Source organism: Eschscholzia californica, unplaced genomic scaffold (genome assembly GCF_041429995.1).
Source record: "Eschscholzia californica isolate CP2 unplaced genomic scaffold, dmEscCali1.0.p SCAF_6, whole genome shotgun sequence".
NCBI lineage: Eukaryota > Viridiplantae > Streptophyta > Magnoliopsida > Ranunculales > Papaveraceae > Eschscholzia > Eschscholzia californica.
The window spans coordinates 38,268,548-38,287,283 of NW_028238483.1; the positions used below are offsets into that span (position 1 = coordinate 38,268,548).

General features: G+C 35.3%; 4 protein-coding genes across 13 annotated transcripts; 3 read left to right on the forward strand and 1 right to left on the reverse strand.

Moving 5' to 3' along the window:
* Window positions 1-446: 446 nt before the first annotated feature.
* Window positions 447-5,982, forward strand: LOC147534551 (putative calcium-binding protein At1g02270). 5 transcript variants are annotated; one of them, XR_015227659.1, is made up of 13 exons: window positions 464-812; window positions 950-1,022; window positions 1,113-1,283; window positions 1,425-1,529; window positions 1,626-1,731; window positions 2,780-2,997; window positions 3,118-3,194; window positions 3,291-3,405; window positions 3,503-3,628; window positions 3,754-3,864; window positions 4,031-4,147; window positions 4,315-4,612; window positions 5,770-5,982. XR_015227659.1 is itself a non-coding variant. In XM_086647943.1 (12 exons), the coding sequence occupies exons 1-12, from the start codon at window positions 810-812 to the stop codon at window positions 4,549-4,551; spliced, it is 1,440 nt and encodes a 479-aa protein (XP_086504069.1). In that variant the 5' UTR covers window positions 560-809; the 3' UTR covers window positions 4,552-4,613. The 5 variants fall into 5 exon arrangements, 1 of the variants encoding a protein (XP_086504069.1); XR_015227657.1 differs by having other exon boundaries at window positions 476-812; window positions 950-1,003; XR_015227656.1 differs by having other exon boundaries at window positions 560-812; window positions 950-1,003; window positions 4,315-4,607; window positions 5,765-5,982.
* A 1,309-nt stretch (window positions 5,983-7,291) lies between these two features.
* On the forward strand, window positions 7,292-9,087 carry LOC147534552 (uncharacterized). The gene is made up of 7 exons (XM_086646760.1): window positions 7,292-7,449; window positions 7,542-7,959; window positions 8,096-8,230; window positions 8,328-8,370; window positions 8,469-8,519; window positions 8,619-8,733; window positions 8,841-9,087. Exons 2-7 carry the CDS (start codon window positions 7,619-7,621, stop codon window positions 8,969-8,971), a joined length of 816 nt encoding a protein of 271 aa, XP_086502886.1. The 5' UTR covers window positions 7,292-7,449; window positions 7,542-7,618; the 3' UTR covers window positions 8,972-9,087.
* A 1,059-nt stretch (window positions 9,088-10,146) lies between these two features.
* LOC147534553 (SWIM zinc finger family protein) lies at window positions 10,147-17,007 on the forward strand. 6 transcript variants are annotated; one of them, XM_086646762.1, is made up of 8 exons: window positions 10,147-11,349; window positions 11,785-12,057; window positions 12,185-12,839; window positions 12,926-13,125; window positions 13,211-13,455; window positions 13,598-14,445; window positions 14,606-14,848; window positions 15,520-17,007. In XM_086646762.1, exons 2-6 carry the CDS (start codon window positions 11,789-11,791, stop codon window positions 14,389-14,391), a joined length of 2,163 nt encoding a protein of 720 aa, XP_086502888.1. In that variant the 5' UTR covers window positions 10,147-11,349; window positions 11,785-11,788; the 3' UTR covers window positions 14,392-14,445; window positions 14,606-14,848; window positions 15,520-17,007. The 6 variants fall into 6 exon arrangements, with proteins under 6 accessions (XP_086502888.1, XP_086502887.1, XP_086502891.1 ...); XM_086646761.1 differs by lacking the exon at window positions 15,520-17,007 and adding an exon at window positions 14,969-15,206; XM_086646765.1 differs by lacking the exon at window positions 15,520-17,007 and adding an exon at window positions 14,969-15,025 and having other exon boundaries at window positions 10,175-11,343.
* LOC147534554 (small ribosomal subunit protein eS17-like) lies at window positions 10,482-10,913 on the reverse strand. The gene has a single exon (XM_086650137.1). The coding sequence runs from the start codon at window positions 10,911-10,913 to the stop codon at window positions 10,482-10,484; it is 432 nt and encodes a 143-aa protein (XP_086506263.1).
* Window positions 17,008-18,736: the final 1,729 nt, after the last annotated feature.

Genomic DNA, 18,736 nt, shown 5'->3' on the forward strand with positions numbered 1-18,736 from the left:
TCGCTTACAAATTTCAACATACTAACATACTTTTCCATTTCTTCATCAAAAAAAAAAACATACTTTTCCATTTTGTTAGCATTCTAATGTTGATATATATTTATACGGGTGAAAATGAGTGAATTTTTTTTAATTTGTACAAAAGGGTTTCTGCTACGAAATTTAAATCACTTCCTCAATCTATTACTGCTAAAAGTAAAATTCTACATGTTGTTGTAAGTTGTAACTATTATGTTGATTTCCCTTTTAGATAAAAAATTCTCGATTATAGGTACCACAATGTTTTCAGATGGTAAATTTGAACTACTCATTGAATCATTTCCTGCCCTAATATATGTCTATATCTTTTTTTAGCATTAGCATGTTATATCCTTGGGGAGATTAACATTTTTAGGACAAACACAATAAGATGATAGATTTTGTTGTCTTAGAAAAGAAAAAAGATAGATATTTTGTTATAATTAATCCTAAATTTAGGCAGTAAAATACTGAAAAAGGGGAAAAAATCTAGAGAGAGAAACAATAAAGGAGTTGAAGAAGAACCACTAGTTTTCTATGTAAAAAACACTTAAAAATCCCAACTTTATCTCCCACTGGTTCTGTTTTGTTCGTTTATCCCATCCACAATCAAAGCATCTTTTGTTGTTTTGATTTCTTATATCCTTTTCATTCAAATCCTACCCATCTTTCATCTTCTTCTCAGAAAATTTCAGGTTCTAGAACAATCTGTTCTGTTATCTCTCTCTTTCTCTCTCTAACTTTGAAGAACAACAGCAATAAGAATAACAAAGATTTCAAACAATACTGAGATGGTAAATTTTCAATTTCCCATCCATGGAAGAAGATTACTTGCCATTTTCTCAACTCTTTCAACAAACATTTTCCTGGCAAATATCTTTTCCCGCATTATCTCTCTCTAAACCTGTTTTTTTTTTCGTTTTTTAATCAGTTTGTGAGGGGGTTTCTCTTTCCTCCACTGTTAATGATTGCTTTTTCTTATTTGGTATGAAATCTTAATCTGGGTAGGTTAGATTTATTTGATTGAAAGATGGAATTGGGTTTTTTATGAAATTCTAAATATGGGTTTTACTTTTTGGATGTAAACATAACAGGTTTTAGATTCAAATTTTTCTAAGAACAATCCAGTTTCACAAGAAAATAAAGCTAAAGGAAGGGTTTCAAGGATTGGAACTTATGCATCAATGGCTGACCCTTGTAACAATTGCATCTCTTGTACTACATTTAATATTCTTGCACCCATCTACAAAAGATTAGATAAAGAGGTAAAATTCATATTTTTTTGGATAATCATTAACTTTATTTTGATACATTAAGGTGTTTGATTATTTGTCTCTATGAATTCTCATGGATATTTGTTCCAACTATGGTAATTGATGTTGTTTCATTTGTTAATTTGAAATCAGAATCAAACTCGTCGAGAAAGCGATTATAGATCATACTGGTTTAGCAGGAACCAGAGTATATTAGATCGTTTATTGACCGATAAGTCATCGATTATTTGCCTCCAGGTTATTTTCCTTTGTTAAATCAGTTTATTAGTTAGATGCTTCAATAAAATGTAAAATTGCTGAATTGGTTGGTGTTATTTGGGTTTTCTTTTATAGGAATTCTGGGTTGGAAATGAAGAACTTGTTGAAATGTATGAACAGAGACTGGGTGATGCTGGTTATATCAGCTTCAAACTCGCTCGGACAAATAATAGAGGAGACGGTACGGTGCTTATTATTAGTTTTATTGTGTTTTCACTATATAGGATGTGAAAATCCCGATTGCTTTTTCCTATTTCATTGTTCTAACCCACTTTTTGTATTCGGATATAGTGCTTATGTAAATTTGATAATAGATGTGATTGTTTCAGTCAAGTTCAATCACCAAAACCATAGTATTTATTTTGCTTCTCAATTTTTCGGGGTTTGGGCTATTATCAGGACTGTCCTCGGAAATCCGTTCTAGATAACAATCGAGCTGAACACTTCTTTTTTCTAGTTATATTTCAAATACTGATGAATTTTGAAGTAAACGTTGCCTATTTTCTCACCCATCACATGTAAAGACAATAGTCATGTGCATTTGATGTGTATTACTCGTCTTTACGAGGTCTTTAGGGTTCAACTCTTGGATCCGTCATTCTTAACTTCTAATCTTTGTTCTCTTCCATGACAAACCAAAAATAACAGATGTTTATTAATTGCAGAAGCTAGTTGTATTTTCTGAAGATTTTTAAAGTCGAGTGAAGTTAATTTGACGTTCATAAATTTGAAAGTTGATATAATTCCTGGCTCATGAACATTGAATTGGCCGATGGGTTCGTTTTGATGAGCGTATAATGTTTATCTCAGATGGGCCTTAGAGACTACCATTCTTGTTTCAACAAAAAAAAAAAGAAAGACTAGCATTCTTACTGCAAAGTCAAAACAAATTTTATTTTATTGAGTTCACTTTTGTGCTCTCTTTTTTTTCAATTGGTAAAGTCGGAGTCTGAAGGACCCTTTCATTTAATATCTTCAAAAGGATATAGTCCATACCTTCATAAAAAAAAAAGGATATAGTCCATACGAGAAGTAAATATTGATGAGGACTTATTCCGTACTTCAATTATCCTATCACAAAGCATAAAATGGTGTCCCTCATGCTTTAAAATGAATTTTTCTTTTAATTATGCTTTTAATCTTTAACGACTTTGAGCAATAAGCAGACTCAAGTACTTATTGTCACAATCCTCTTTCCATTTTTTAGAAAATTGTATTTCTTGCTGCAGGCCTGTTGACTGCTGTTCACAAAGACTACTTCAGGATTCTACACTACAAAGAATTGCTCTTTAACGACTTTGGAGATCGTGTTGCACAGCTTCTACACGTCGAAACAGTTGTCCCCTTCTCTCAATGCTGGGAAAACATTCAGCAAGAAATTATTATCGTGAATACCCATCTCTTATTTCCTCACGATTCTAGTCTTTCCATAGTACGATTAAATCAGGTAGATGAATTTTCCGCTTGATCTTAATCTTCTTTTCATTTGATTATATTTGTGAAATCTTGTCTCGATCATCTGGCTGAAAAGGAAGCTAATTCGTTACTTGGTATTGTCTTCTTGCAGGTTTACAAAATTCTTCAATATGTAGAGTCATATCAGATTGAAAACAAGCTCACCTCCGTTCCCATATTACTTTGTGGGTAAGTTTCTTCATCATCACTAGTCCAAGTTATTTACCTAAGATCACTTCCATACCCGAATATTCATGCGGGCTTCCTGTTTTTTGTTTTCATTAGCGACTGGAACGGAAGCAAGCGCGGCCATGTCTATAAGTTCCTTAGGTCTCAGGGGTTCGTTTCGTCGTATGATACTGCTCATCACTATACTGACAGTGAAGCCGACGCACACAAGGTAATAATTTATCTTGGTTTCGTATTCTTTTTACTGATCAAATAAGTGATCCCAAACTTAGTCCGAATGCTCATACGTATTTTAATTCTATGTGTAGTGGGTTAGTCACCGTAATCACCGGGGGAACATTTGCGGTGTAGATTTTATATGGCTTCTTAATCCTACCAAGCATCGAAAATCACTAAAAACGAGTTGGGCCGAAGCTGTCTTTAGTATAATCAAGGTAAGTAGAATTAGATTTTGAAAAGTTCAATTTTGAGTTAAAATCAGAGATGCTTATGTCTTTCGCTTCACCCAAAATGCTTACCTTTTCTTCAAATTTAAATCGATCTATTTTCCATGTTTCAGTACCAACTTCGGGATGCTTCTCTGACTGAATATGACGCATTTGCATTTCTCAAGGTCGACAGTCCTGGCGATTACATTACTTACTCAGGTTTCTGTGAAGCACTCCGTCAGGTATGTCATATATATATATATATATGTATATATATATATATATATATATATATATAGAGAGAGAGAGAGAGAGAGAGAGAGAGAGAGAGAGAGAGAGAGAGAGAGAGAGAGAGAGAAGTAATAATTTTGTTTCGGAGGACCTAATGTTGTTTGCTGGTAAATACAGTTGGGTTTAAGTGGTCATCCTCATCAACTGAGTACTGAAGAGATTGAAGACTTGTGGATCATAGGATTCCTAGCTGACATAGATGGAAATGGTGTCGTCGACTACAAAGAATTTAAGGTAAATTCCCTTTTTTTCAGATATTAAGTCGGTTTAAACTTGTCTAAAATGAAAGGGTCGCCTTAGCTGGGGACTAACATGTTTGTTCTCCACTGGAGAGTCTAGGGTTCAAAAATCTCACTGGATCCGAAAAATGTATATATGATAGTTGAATATCTATATTGCAGAAGCGGATATGGGATCCAGTATGTTGTGAGCAAACGGAACAAAATCAAGATGAGAGAAGTGAAGGGGAGGAAGAAGAAGAAGAAGAAGCAATTGGTTTCAATGTGAAGAATGCAGTGCTTTTCCCTCGCGAAGTTGAGAAGGGCATGTGGCCGGAAAACTACTCTCTTTCAGATCATGCTCGACTTACTGTTGTTTTCTCGCCGGTAAGAATGTTGTCTTCCCAACCCTTTTGCTAGTTTGTGTTAACTAGCTCTGGTTAATTTATTTTTGTCCAAGAACACAAATGTTCCAACTAAGGTGCTGTTTGTTTTTTTACTTTTTCAGATCTGAAATCTGAATTGAATCTGAATTATGATCAATTCAGATTTCAGATGTTTGTTTTTCTTATTTAGAAAAATCTGAAATGTTGTCTGAATTGAGTCAATGTCTGAATGGGCTGAAAAATGACCCACAATTTTCAGACTTCAAAAGAAGTCTGAAATAAGGACCAATATCTGAAATGTGTGAAAATGACTTTTATGCCCTCCATGAATTAGAAATATTCTCACAAAATCTTTTAGCACCACGCCACCACCACCACAGGAACACCGCCACCCATACGACGACCACCACCAACCATACAACACCACCACCTCCAACCATACAACACCACCACCACCACCACCAACCATACCACACCACCACCAGAAACCGCCACAACAAAATAGACCACCATTACCACCTCTACCATCAAAACCAATACCACCACCACCAAAAATCCACTACCACCACAAAGGCACCAAAACCACCACTACCAACAAAATCACCACCAGATGGTTTTCTCCTCAAATCAAGGTTTTGGCACAAATCCAATAACGGATTACCCTCTTTGTGACTAATGAGGAAAGCTGGACAGACACCACCACCAAATGGTTTTCCACTCACACAAAATGGTATTCTCCTCGGTCACGTATCACCACCACAAGACCACCACCACAAACAACAACAAAAGCACAAAAACACCACCACATACAACACCAGCACCAGACCGCACATTGCCTAATCTATGATTCTAGAGAGAGAAAAGGAGAAAGGGTCAGTGAGAGGGAGCCTTCCAGCTTTTGGTGAGAGAGCAGGAGAGAAGTGGATCTAACTAGGGTTTCCAGCACCATAACACCATTTCCCTTTTCAAAACCCTAGAGAGCTAGTTCAACAAAAAAACCCTAGAGAGCTGGGGATTTCTTTTGTTGTAGCTGACTTGGTTTTTAAAGTAGGGTTTCCTTTTTTATTTTAAATGATGATCAGGGCTAAAAATGTCAAAATGCTGATTCAGACCTAATGATTTTAATTATAAAAACCAAACATCTAACTTCTGAATTGATTCAGTGAATTCAGATTCAGCCAATTCAGTTCAACCAATTCAGATTCAGCCAATTCAGATTCAGACCCACAAAAAAAAACAAACAACACCTAAGGAAGAAAAAGTATATAGTTTTCATATTTGTAGTGAGTAAAGGCATAAATGATAATCCCATTTAGTGCCCAGATATAGTTCTGAAATAATAGCTAGACTTTGTATGTCACAATTCAAAACTCAATGTACATATATGAAGAAGGTTGAATGGTAATGTGATGTGAACATAAAAATTGAGCATTTGAGCTTAATTGAAGTATTGCCGAATTTTTTTATCTAGATATTTTTTTTTCTATTTTAGTTTCTTTATCCTACAAGAAATAGGGAGTAGAAATCGATTAGGATGAATGAAAAATCCCTTTTATTTTAAGAGATCTCGTGGACGATAGGGACAGTATTGAAGTTCATGCAAGATTAAATTCTAGGTATATTGTTTCTGTTTAAAGATTAATATCTTTTCTAGTTTCTTTCAAATGACAAGTTATGAAATGTAAAATATAAAAATGGGAATTTTTTCGTATAATATTTAATGAAAATTATATACTTTTAAATGTTGTATATGGTGATAATTATTCTTCATTTCTTTTATGATTATTCATGTTACGATTAGTTTTGTTTTGGTTAGTGGGTAGAGAGTAACTATCCAAGATTCCACCACGAAAGTTCCCATTTCTCGTAGGTATGAATAATTGTGTCTAAAAATAGTGAGTATTATTGGGGTTCGACATTGACAACCTAATTGTATAGTATTTAGGTATTCTTAGAATTGTCAACCTAATTGTTGAGTGTTGCATTGGAGAGTGTTTTTTGTCAAAAATTCAAATAGTCCTATGTGTCAAATTGAGTTTTGTAACTTGAGTGTTGCATTGGAGATGCTCTTAGGAGGATTTGAGCCAAACCAAGTTGAAAATATTTCGCACAAAATCTACAACGTGGAGTTGTACAGCTATCCTTAAGCATTTTTATTGGCCAACAGTATTATGGGAGGCAGGCGATTGTTAAATACGATATTCCAATAAAAACTTAACTTCTGTCATTTCTTACAACCAATCTAATTTTGCAGTTAAATATTACAACCATGCTTCATGCTGGAGATTAATGTTTGGATTTTTCTTTTTCTTTGAGGCCTATGGATAGCCAATCTAACTTGGCAGGTCGGGTGGCCTCACCATGCTTTGAGTATCGTGGTAACTCATGTTTTAAACATATTGTAGGCATTTCCTATCAAGTATGATACTCGAGGCATGACCAACTTTCCTCCTATATAAAGTAAGATAGCTTTCGACATAAAGAAAAATCTCCCACACAAAGAAACTAAATAGAGACATTTTTATCGCTTAGGCTAAAAATTCATTTGATGAAACTTTACCTTTAATCTTCATTTTCTTATCACCTTCACAACAACAACACTCAAAGACAGAGAGAGAGAGAGAGGGAGAATCAACAACACAAAGAGAGAGGAAAAGGATCAACGGTCACTACTACTCGGTTGATAAGCATAGATAAACACTTCTCAACTACTAGACAAAGACTCACAGAGAGAGAGAGAGAGAGATTGACTTCTGATTTGTTTTAAGTGAGTTGATTTTATTAAACTAAAAACCCCTTCTCCGTCTCTCTCTCAAACGCCTTGGTTCTAAGTTCTAACTACCATAACTTCCGACCGTTATCTTGCCGGCAGAGAAGCAGTTCCTTCCCGGTCTAGTTCCGCCATTTTTTCATAGATACCCATCTTTTCCAGGTATCCAATTATCCTTCTAATAACTCTATCTCCCTCTCTCTATAATTGTTTCTTTAATAATTGCTTGCCTAATTTCTGTTACATCCATCTAGGTATTGAATCATTTGTGAAAAATTGAGGATTTTGCTAAAAAGAGGGGCGGTGACAATTTCTGTGAATATTATACCCAATGAAGAATGTTGGGTCAAATGGTTTAAGAACTGTTCTGGAAGAACACAAAATTGAAACCCTAATCAATGAAAAAGATCAAATAGTAATTGAGAATTTGCTTGTGGAAAAGAAGAGTGAAAATGGGGAGAGTTCTTCTTCATTTGGGGATTGCTCTGACAACAAAGATGAAGTCAAAATTATGATCTCTAATGGGGAGGAGCCATTTAATCTTGAAGAACCAAAACTTAATACTAATGCTATGGGAATTACAGACATAAAATTAAGTGAGATTTCAGATGTTGTGATTTCTCCAAAGAAAGGGTGCTTATCAAGAAATGAAAGTTGTAGAGATCAGTGCAGGTAATTCAGTTTCTTCATCTTGATTTTAACTTGTTTCACTCAGATTTCTCGTATCGGTGTCTTATTTCATTTTGATCTGATAAGAATCCATTCTTCTAATTGCTAACTAAGAAAATATGAAATCTTTTACAAACAGAGTTTGCCAAGAATCGACCGACGAAGCTCTCATAGATCTTGGATGTCATTGTCGGGGTGGACTAGCAAAAGCCCACCTTTCATGCATAGGAACTTGGTTTAGTACTAGAGGTTCAAATAAATGTGAGATTTGCCAGTAAGTATATTGATGATTTGGTGCAAACATCAATTTTCAACCAGTTTTTTTTTTCTTGAACAACATACCAATAAGTTTCGGTTTCTTTCCTATATAGGCAAGTAGCTGTGAACATACCACCTCCAGAGTCTCAGCCAAGTGTAAGTTTCTTTTATGTGAATAAACTCATTCTCCTAAACTTCGAAATTGTTCAAATTTCTATGTGATTCTTATATGCTCGCCAATTCTGTTTGAACAGACTAATTATTGGATTTGGAGGATCGATCCAACTTCACTAGAACGTGAAAGGGTATGTAATTCACTCAACCATTGTCAGACAACCACTGTTGATTCAATTCTACTATTCTTATCGAAGATTATCTATATCTGGTTTTTGTTTTATCGACAGAGGTGCTATCGTCCACTTTGGGTGGCAGTGTCAATTCTTATTGGTGGGTTAATGTTGGATATTCTAATTTCCGTTTCTCTTGGTGTTTCGGCACTTCCTGTCAATATTATAATTGGTAAGAGTCTCTCTATATCAATCAATCATTTAAATCGTTCTGGTAGAAAATGATATGAACATCTTTTGACTCTATGAAATATTCAGATTTGTGTGTTACTGGTGCAGGTCTTCTTGTTGTGCTTGGACTAGGAACGGCACTTCGGTTAGCATTTGAATGCTGCCAGGACATGAGTATGAGAAGAGCAGTTTTGAGAATGCAAAATGGAAATCATGATTTCCATGCCACTACTATCTAGCAAAACTTGTAAAATAGACACAAAGTAATCAATTTTATTGAGGTTGAGGATTTTCAGTTCATGGCGATTTTACCTAGTGTTTTTCTTACGGTCATTTTGATTAATGAATGTACTTACAGACAGGGGCGGAACCAGGATTTCAAGTTAGCCGGGGCCAACTCTTTACTTAAAGTAATTCAAATTTTCTAACAAAATTTTTTCTATAAATTATCGAGTGCAAAACGACTCATCTCATTTGCCGTATATCTAGTTATCTACGTAAGCACAACTATATCATTTTTCCGGTTTGGTACTTACCAAAATATAAGAATATGTAAATTATGATCCAGCAAGAGTTATTATTTTTTTTTTTTATGAAATTGCAAGAGTTAATTTGAGAAACTAAAAATAGAGAAAAAAATAATTGAACCAAATAAAAACTATGCATAGGGCATATCAATAAAGAAGACAGAAATAAAATTCTCATTGATCATTGTAAATCTTTGAACCTAATTTAAGTATTCAAGAACTTAGAGTCAAAGTTTGAAATTTACAATGAAGATAAACTCAGTACTCAAATGAAACTAAACTATTTAGGAAGAGAGAGAAATTAAAATAAACCCTAACCCTAATTTGATTTCTTAATTTTAAAACTTATATTTGTCTGATTTCAACACAACTCTTTCAATCAATACATAGATAGATTCACAAATTTATTTCAAGTTTTACAATAAACCCTAGAGAGAGAAAGTTGAAAAGTAAAACTTAAAATCTTCAAATTGAAAATTTTGATAAAATATGTTAGAGATTGAAGAGTATAAGTTGAGTAAGTAGATCAAACCTTCAAATTTTGGAGATCAAGCCTTTAAGAAATAAGAATCAAAGACAAGAAAACAATCTCCCACGGACTCACGGACTCACGGTGAAGAACTCACGCCCAACTTTCCCCCTCTAAAACTCGACCAGATTAAAAAAAAAAAAAAAAAAAAGATCAAAACCTTTGAAATACCAAATTACCCCTGCATTAGTCGAAAAATTACAAAATCCAGCCTGGGCCATCGCCCAGGCTGGTCTTCATTACGGTCCGCCCCTGGTTACAGATTGGGTCTATGATACCAACCATTGTTTATAGAACATGATCTTGACAAGTTGCTATGCATATTTTGCGTATTTGAGAAGGGCGGTGGAAACACGAAAACAGCGGTGAACTTTGAGGATATCAATATCTATGGTTGAGCTACATTATACTCTACTAGTTCTCTAACCTGAAAACCCTAACTACATGTACCAACCACATTTACAAGTTAAACCCTAGACTAAACCAAATTAGATGATATAATGAAATGCACTTTCAAATCAAACCAAAGCAAATTCTATTGATCTATAAAACAATTCATATTAACCCAAAAAACAGATCAAAATAACCTCAAGATGTTCTCAGATAATGAAAAGATAAACCTAAATCAGGCAAACAAAAAGAAGATTTCCATGATCAACGAAAATGACTTACTACTCTTCCATTTTCAGATCTCTATGATCTTCGACCGCCGGCAAATCCACCAACAGGTCTGGAGAAAACAGCAGATTGAACAATCGGATCAGCTTGTTTAATCACACCAGGAAGTTCAGACATTCCGAGCGCAGCAAGCATATCAATAGTTTCCTTATCAACTTCGATCACATCAGTTTTAAGAGCGGATTCCTCTGGAACGAAATCCATACGTCTTTCGCTCTCTTCTTCCTGTAACCTCAATAAAATTCCGCGAACTGAACCTTTTTGGATTCGTTTCATTAAATGAGTTGAAAATCCAGCGATTTTGTTACGAAGACGCTTTGATGGAATAATGGCGACTTCTTCCAAGATCTTCTTGTTCGTGTGGAAATCTAAAGTCATCCTTGAATAATACCTCTCAATCACTTGACGTGATGATTTCTTCACTGTTTTGGTTCTTACTCGTCCCATCTTCGATCACAAAAAAAACCCTAGTTTTTCTTCTTCTTCTTCTTCTCTGTTACCGCTGGCTCGTTAGGGTTTCTTTCTCTCTCTTATACGGTTGGTGATAGAGTTAGGGTTTTTAAGAAGTGGGAATTCGTAAACCTATTTTAACTACCGTTAGATGATTATCCAACGGTTATAATCACGGGTCGCCTTCAGAAATGATCCTTCGATATTGGCGGCAAAAGATAATCGGGTCGGTAGGAACTAAACGGGTACCTAAAACCTTACCGAATCCATATATTTGTGGGGCTCAAACTTCGTCGTCTTTATGTGGTGAAATTTTGCAGAGAGGGGGCTAGGGTTTAAGACTTTAAACAGTTCATCTGGTTCCCGGGAGAAGAGAGGATTTCTCTAGGTATTCGAACATTTCCAGAGAGAGAAAGTATAAGAACAAGTACTGGTCAGTCTATTCATTTCAATGTTTGTGTGGATTATGGTTCAATTTTTTTTTTTTTGTGAATTCTGGTAAGATTAGTTTCTCATTTTCAGAGCAATATCAGAAACCCCCTAAGGAATTGTTATGTGTTAGGGTTTCGGTCTGAGACGTTTAGATGGGGTTTAAGGTTTAAGTTTTAGGCTTATTATATGTTTTTATCCTTATTTTGGTAACTTTCTTTGGGATGATTTTGAAACTTCTTTGTGATTGAGAACAATCTTTCTTTTGCGTTTTAAAAACTACCCATTTAATAAAAAAAGACCCATTTCTTAATAAATTCCTCATTGTTTTATGAAGTTTTTTACAGGAATGGGTGTGTTAAGAAAAAAATGGGACTTCATTTTATGATGATGAACTTACTAATTTGATAACACTTAAAGTGAGTAACTTTATATGCAGAGTAATGGAGATTAGAGAATCAATTCAAGATCTTCAAATACAGGATCCTGATGAGGAGGAGTTCTCTTCCGCTGATCTCACTTGGACTAAATTTGGAACTTCAGAACACCATGATGATGTAGCACTCATTCCATACGATCGAGTTGATTCATTTATATTGGGTGAGTGTTCCTTAGTAGAATGCCCTACACGGTTTCACATTGAGAAAGGAAAAAACCGTAAACAACCCATATTGGGGAGCTACAAGAGTGATGAACACCTTGAATATCGACTGTAAGTGATTTTCGGTTGATCTTATTTTATATCTTTTTCAATTGATACTTATTGAGCTTTGTTAATTTTACATGGATGGAACTAAAATAGTCATTTAAATAGATTCAAATGGCCTGTGCTATTGTAGTTATTGGTGTTCATTTGGTCCTGAAAATTATGGAGAGGGTGGAGAAATATTATATAGTCGGAAATTCCGAATCAATACCAGGAAGCGAGCTGCTAGACCACAGTCAATGCGGGGATGCACTTGCCATTTTGTAGTGAAACGGTTGTATGCTCGACCATCTGTTGCTCTTATTATTTACAACAATAGGCGACACCATATAAACAAATCGGGCTTTGTTTGCCACGGGCCACTGGACCGAGATGCGATAGGGCCCGGTGCCAAGACTGTTCCCTACATTTGTGATGAGATCCAACAACAAACAATGGCATTGATCTATGGTGGGATGCCTAAGGAGCATGTTTTGCAGAAACACATTGAAATTGTTCAACGGTGGGGTGGTTCTAATTCAAAAGCCAGTACTTCTGCATTAGAATATGTCAATAAAATTGGTGCGATTATCCGCCGGACAACACATGAGTTGGATCTTGATGATCAAGCTAGTACCCGCTTGTGGGTAGAACGAAATAAGAAGTCTGTATTCTTATATCAAGATACATCTGATACGGATTCTTTCATTTTGGGGATTCAGACGGAGTGGCAGTTGCAACAAATGATTCGTTTTGGACATCAGAGTCTTATGGCTGTCGATTCAACATTTGGCATAAAAAAACTTAAGGTTGGTAGTACAAGCTACATTGATGCAGTCTTTAAACAAAGCTTATGAAAAAAAACACTTTATTGAATATGATTATATTGCCACAGTATCCTCTTTGCACTCTATTGGTATTCGACTCAAGGCAACATGCACTTCCAGTTGCATGGATCATAACTCGTAGCTTTGCTAAGCAAGATGTTTCTAAATGGATGAGAGCTCTTGCTACTCGAGCTCGTACTGTTGATTCTGCTTGGAAGATTAGTGGGTTTGTGTTTGATGATGCAGCTGCAGAGATAGATCCAATCAGGTACGTTGATTTCTATCCTCTATGCTAGCCGTAACATATATTTGACAACCTTAATGTACTGACTTCATTTGACTGGATTTGGCAGGGATATCTTTTGTTGTCCTGTCCTCTTCAGTCTCTGGCGTGTTCGGAGATCATGGCAAAGGAACATTGTGAAGAGGTGTCATAACTTTGAAGTGCAGCGCGAGATGCTTAAACGTCTAGGGCAAATAGTCTACAGCATATGGGGAGGAGTGAATTATGTTGATGCCATGGAAGAATTCCTTCAAGATTTTGTTGATCAAACTTCGTTCATGCAATACTTCAAAGCTTGTTGGGTGCCTAAAATTGGTTAGACAACCTTTTCTTATTCTTTCTTACATTCATGCAAGAATTTGTGTGTCAAATTTCATTCATGCAATACTCCAGTTGCACGGGTCATATATATATTATTGTACATTTCTATAGCGTTGTAATTTTTCGTTCTTGTCAGATATGTGGCTCGCAACTATGAAAAGTCATCCGCTGGCAAGTCAGGAAGCAGCTGGTGCCATTGAAGCATACCATTTGAAGCTGAAACTTAAATTATATGATGATTCACATCTGGGTTCACTCCAACGGGTTGATTGGTTAGTCCACAAGCTGACCACTGAATTGCACTCAAGTTACTGGCTCGATCGTGTGGCTGATGAAACTGGTTCTTATCAGAATGTAAAGGAGGAGTATCTTGCTTCAACTTCATGGCATCGAGCTCTCCAAATTCCAGATAATGCTGTTATCTTGGATGACAAGGATCACCTTTTTGCCAAGGTTATAAGTCAAGAAGACAAGAATAAAATTCATATGGTTTGGAATCCTGGGTCAGAATTTTCTCTCTGTGATTGTTCTTGGTCAATGCAAGGAAACTTATGCAAGCATGTCATTAAGGTCAACATGGTATGTGAAAACTGTCAGGGATACAAAAACTCCATGTCGTTTCAGTCGTTTGAAAAGATCATACTTGACATCTGGAGGAAACCAGTGGATGATTCAATATCGCTTGACCAGTCAATGGCATGGACCATTCAAATGCGCGACCAAATTCAAAGATCAGTTGAACTGCAAAGCGGTGATGGTGTTTCGAGTATAGTAAATAATTTACCATTGAAGTGGACTGCCAAGAAGGGTAGAACATTTATTGGAAGACCTTCATTAATCGTGGATCTTCCATCTCATTTATTGAGTAATTCGAAGAATGCTGCTATCAGAAGGAGTAAGAAAGGAAAGAAAGTCGCACGATTGAGGTGAACATACTCAATACATGACTATAATAGCATCATCTTCCCAAATATAATCCTAAAGGTATTTTTCTTCCTAATGCCTATGAACTATTGAATTGTTACTTATGACTTCTATGGTTGGGTTGATATGCCAATCACTAGTATAGATCACTCTAGGTGTGTTTTTTTGTCGATCTTGATGAATGTTCTCAGGTTACTCTTGCTTTTTGTACAAGGATCAGACCTGCAGAATCCAATTTTCTAAGAGAATGGTTAGCACAAAAGTAAGCAGGCAGATAAGATCTCATCGGAACTACTACTCGATCCTTGTTATTTATCACTGCAGCATGAGTTGTTTATACTGTATGACTATAGGAGTATCATAACAGAAAGAATGTTTGTCCGAACGATGAATCTGGCACAATGCATGAATTGTAGAAAATCATGTCCTGCTAATGCAAGAGTCTGACGTTCATTTCAGCTAGGTACGATTACTCTCCTCCATTATTGTTCGTGCACATTTAGAAAATCAACTCCTTTTGTTAGTTAACATTCTTGCCTGAACTTTGATGTATGATTAGTACCTATCTTTTATTATCATGTAGGGAGGTGACAATAGTTAAACATTTATCAAGTAGTTCTACAAACAATCCCTTTCATCACCACTTGAATTCTTTTAGAATTTGAAGGTAAATCTGCTTTTTTGTGAAAAGTTTATTGGGTCTTTCTTGAACTCTATATATATGACACTCAAAATTGAACTTTATAATGTATAATTTATTTTTTTCAGAACTCATGACCTTTGCCTTAAGACAAATACATGGAAGTATAATTATGTGCAAATTTTTGTTTTGATTTTTAGTCATTAGTCTTTACCAAAGAATCACACCTAGGTTGGTGTTCTTTAAAATGACAATTGATATAAGAATATGAATGATTTTACCTCAAGCTGGCTAAAAAGTGAATGCTTTGGTATGTCCAGGTTTGAATCTAACTCATTAGTGTGACTTAGATTGAGTCGGATGTTAAAATGTTTGTTTTTGTTTGATTCGTATAAATCTAAAATATCCTATTCTTTTTTTTTTTTGTTTGTTAAAGCTAAAATATCCTATTCAGACAAGGGAGGTTTTTATAGGTGTCCTATTTTATTTTGTAGGTGCCCCATTTATCGATAATCCACTCGCAAAATTTAGCTGTAAGATGGCCCCAAAGCAATATATTGGACTATTGGAGGGCGTTTAGAACTCTCCTTTATTATTGCTAACAAAACAAACACCACCTTAATATGTGGCTTAAATGAGTAAGTAGTACATCATACCCCTCATCAAAAAAAAAAAAAAAAAAAAGTAGTACATCATACAAGCCAACATTCCGTTTCAACAAAAAAAAAAAAAATCATACAAGCCAACAAAAGCAGCCACTTCCTTCAACAAAAAAAAAAAACAAAAGCAGCCACTGGTTTCCTCGAAAATCACGAAATTAGTTTTTCCATGGAAACAAAAGCAGCTAACTGGTTTCCTCAAATACAAACAACACCTGGGACCACAACAACAACCCTTGTTCTTATCCAAATTTTGTGAAGGTCTTGGTAGTTACATATTACTTTAATTATTCTATATTTATTGAGGATTAACTTGAAAATAAGTTTGTAAATTCTTCCCTGTTTCTTATTTTATTCTACAATGGCATTAATACATCAACACTACTAGTCTAAAGTCCTCACGAAATTAAATGAAAATTACTATTATTTATACCCAAATTTAAAAATTTCTCAATCTGCACTTTCATGGGGTCGAACCTGGAACCTTTGCAATGCGGAGTATATGTATTTACCATTGTAGTTTAGACCTTTCTTTAAACCAAATTTTACATTGAGAATTATTGGAACGCAAGTATGTAACCTATTTGAAATGCAACTACTAAGGCGAACTCAGATGATAGGCCGAGCGGAAGTTCACGTGTTGGTTAAGACTTCGTTGTGCACCGGTAGTGGTCTGGGTAGCCAGTGAAACTTATGGTTTGTCTCCCAAAAAGAATTTATCGTTTGAATATTATCTAATCTTTAGAACCTCGTATTACCTCTCTAGTCTAGAGTACTAAAAAGTGAATAGAGTAAAAAATATCGGACCAGGTAACTTTCTTGGTCTTTGCTCACCCAAGGGCTGTAGCTGTACGCCTGTACTAACTGAAGGTCTTTTGAGGAATCAAAAATTCAGACTGCTTGTGTATAATAAAAGAGTCCGAGCTTGGAGGGTTTTAAAGAAAGAGAGAGAATTCTAGAATCTAGAGAGAGATAGAGAGAAAGAAGAAGAGATGATATTGGTGGCAATAGTAGCAGAAATGTTAGAAGAGTACACAGTAGTTTTGACAAGAGTACTTGAACATGTATTTCGTGAAGCTCCATTTCCGAGGAGGATGCGTTTACTTATACTCAGACGTCTACCTTATGCTTCATCTCCTTCACTCTCTAACTAACCCACACACAACACACTTGTGTGTTTTTCTTCTTCTTCCCCTGTTTTTCTTTATTATTAGCTTCTTTTTGTTCTTCTTCTTTTGTTTTATTGGGTGATTACTAAGATTAATGATGTAAATATATATGAGAAATCAACTTCTTTGCTTCTTATGGTTAAATCTTTTCAATAACTCTCTAATCTTCACTGGGATCTGAATTCTGATGAAATTTCGAACTTGATTTCGACTTGAATTAATGTTTTAATAATTGATTAGAACCCTCAACCAAGATCAGTTATTGTTCAAAACGAATAATAATTCAATTTAATTCCTGAACTAGAGGGATAGGGTTAGTTTTTCCATTTCCTGGCAAGTCAGACCAGTTATGAGCTCATTCCTTTCGGATGGTGGTGGTGGCCGGTGGCTAAAGTGGTGGTGATGGGCGAAAGTTATATGGTGGTGGGCAGAAGTAATGGTGGTGGTTGGAGACCAGACCAGAAGGTGAGGAGACTCGCCTCCTAAATCAAATATAATTGACCGAATTCTTGCCCACCGGATGTCTCAAAACTGCAGCTTCTCCCATAGTAGCTCTCTGTATTGGACATGCCATTTTGAGATTTTTGTTTTCTTTTTTTTTTTTTAAATAATCACCTTTTATTCATTTGATCTATTTATAATTACATTGATGCGATCAATTAGATTTGTCTCGTCCAAACAGATAGTTGTTACATATTTTCTCGTTGCTTTAACTAATCTATCCGTCTTTTGATTTGCCTGTCTTCCGACGAAGGAGAATTTGAGATCGTCAAACTGTCCTTGGTTGTTCCTGAGAACGGAGATTATATGTGTCAATGTCCAGTGAAGATCTGATTTCTCCCTTTTAGTGCCTCTAGGATTATTTTTTTGAGCCCCCTTCCAATATTACTTTGGTTATGTTTTGGTTGATTGCCTATTGTATTCCTTTTGATCATTAGTGTGGGGCGGAGAATTAATTGCAGTGATCCATTCAGCAAAATGATGTATTTGGCATATCGAATTGTGTATGGTAAAGCAAACATAACTCTATGAATTGTGAAATATACAAATACAACAAAATTTGGATTGTATAGAATTTTCCAAGCACAAAAAATTAAGATACCTCCTGTTAACTAAACGAGACGAGTATTATCATTTTATCTGTAATATTGACTTCAATTTTGCATGGGCATGGGTGGCAGTGTTTGTCGTATTCATATGAACACACTATAGTGTCTATTTGAGACATCTCTATTTAACTACCTCCACGTTATCTAAGAGATCAAAATTTAATTGTGCATTAGAGAGTTTGCAAAGAAAAATTATGTGTGGCACGTAGTTCCAATTCCAAGTATCCCACCAATTTAATTTCAAAGAGTAGTTACAGACTTACAGTCAGCCTCAGTGGCGTGGTCGAAAATTTGGGGGCCCGGTGCGAAAAAAATATTTGGGGCCCTTTCTCCAATGATATCAAAACGTAAACTCTTTTCACACATTATACGTTTAGTAATTATCTCTAAAGAAACTAAGTTCGATAAGAAAAAAAAATATTTAACTCCTTCCGTGAAGTTGAATACTTATTCTGAGTTGTGTATTTTTTCATCTCAAATACTTCTACGCAAAAACCATACGCATTTGACAACACTATTTTCACGAAAAGATAGAACAATAAGTGTTCGACTTCATAAACATACAAACTAAACTAATAGTTTATCACTTTATCCATAACTTAATACCATAATAACGAGTTCATTGTGATTTAATCACTTATGAATGAAATGTTGTTTCGCGTGGTTTAAAAAAAACAAAAAAACAAAAAGTGATTGCTGGGCGGATTGAACCTGGGACCTCTTAGTTAAAATTCAAGAGGTTTACCAATTCAGCTACATCACCATCTTATTTCA

What these genes read in the sequence shown, in the direction of transcription:
- LOC147534551 (XM_086647943.1), top strand. An exon ending in GTTCCCATATTACTTTGTGG is followed by an intron (nt 3,195 to 3,290) that starts GTAAGTTTCTTC and finishes TGTTTTCATTAG; the next exon opens with CGACTGGAACGGAAGCAAGC. An exon ending in CTGTCTTTAGTATAATCAAG is followed by an intron (nt 3,629 to 3,753) that starts GTAAGTAGAATT and finishes TCCATGTTTCAG; the next exon opens with TACCAACTTCGGGATGCTTC.
- LOC147534553 (XM_086646762.1), top strand. Translation starts at nt 11,789, where the DNA reads ATGGAGATTAGAGAATCAATTCAAGATCTTCAAATACAGGATCCTGAT. An exon ending in GAACACCTTGAATATCGACT is followed by an intron (nt 12,058 to 12,184) that starts GTAAGTGATTTT and finishes GTGCTATTGTAG; the next exon opens with TTATTGGTGTTCATTTGGTC. An exon ending in TTGTTGGGTGCCTAAAATTG is followed by an intron (nt 13,456 to 13,597) that starts GTTAGACAACCT and finishes CGTTCTTGTCAG; the next exon opens with ATATGTGGCTCGCAACTATG.
- LOC147534552 (XM_086646760.1), top strand. Translation starts at nt 7,619, where the DNA reads ATGAAGAATGTTGGGTCAAATGGTTTAAGAACTGTTCTGGAAGAACAC. An exon ending in AATAAATGTGAGATTTGCCA is followed by an intron (nt 8,231 to 8,327) that starts GTAAGTATATTG and finishes TTTCCTATATAG; the next exon opens with GCAAGTAGCTGTGAACATAC. An exon ending in CTTCACTAGAACGTGAAAGG is followed by an intron (nt 8,520 to 8,618) that starts GTATGTAATTCA and finishes TTTTATCGACAG; the next exon opens with AGGTGCTATCGTCCACTTTG.
- LOC147534554 (XM_086650137.1), bottom strand. Translation starts at nt 10,913, where the DNA reads ATGGGACGAGTAAGAACCAAAACAGTGAAGAAATCATCACGTCAAGTG.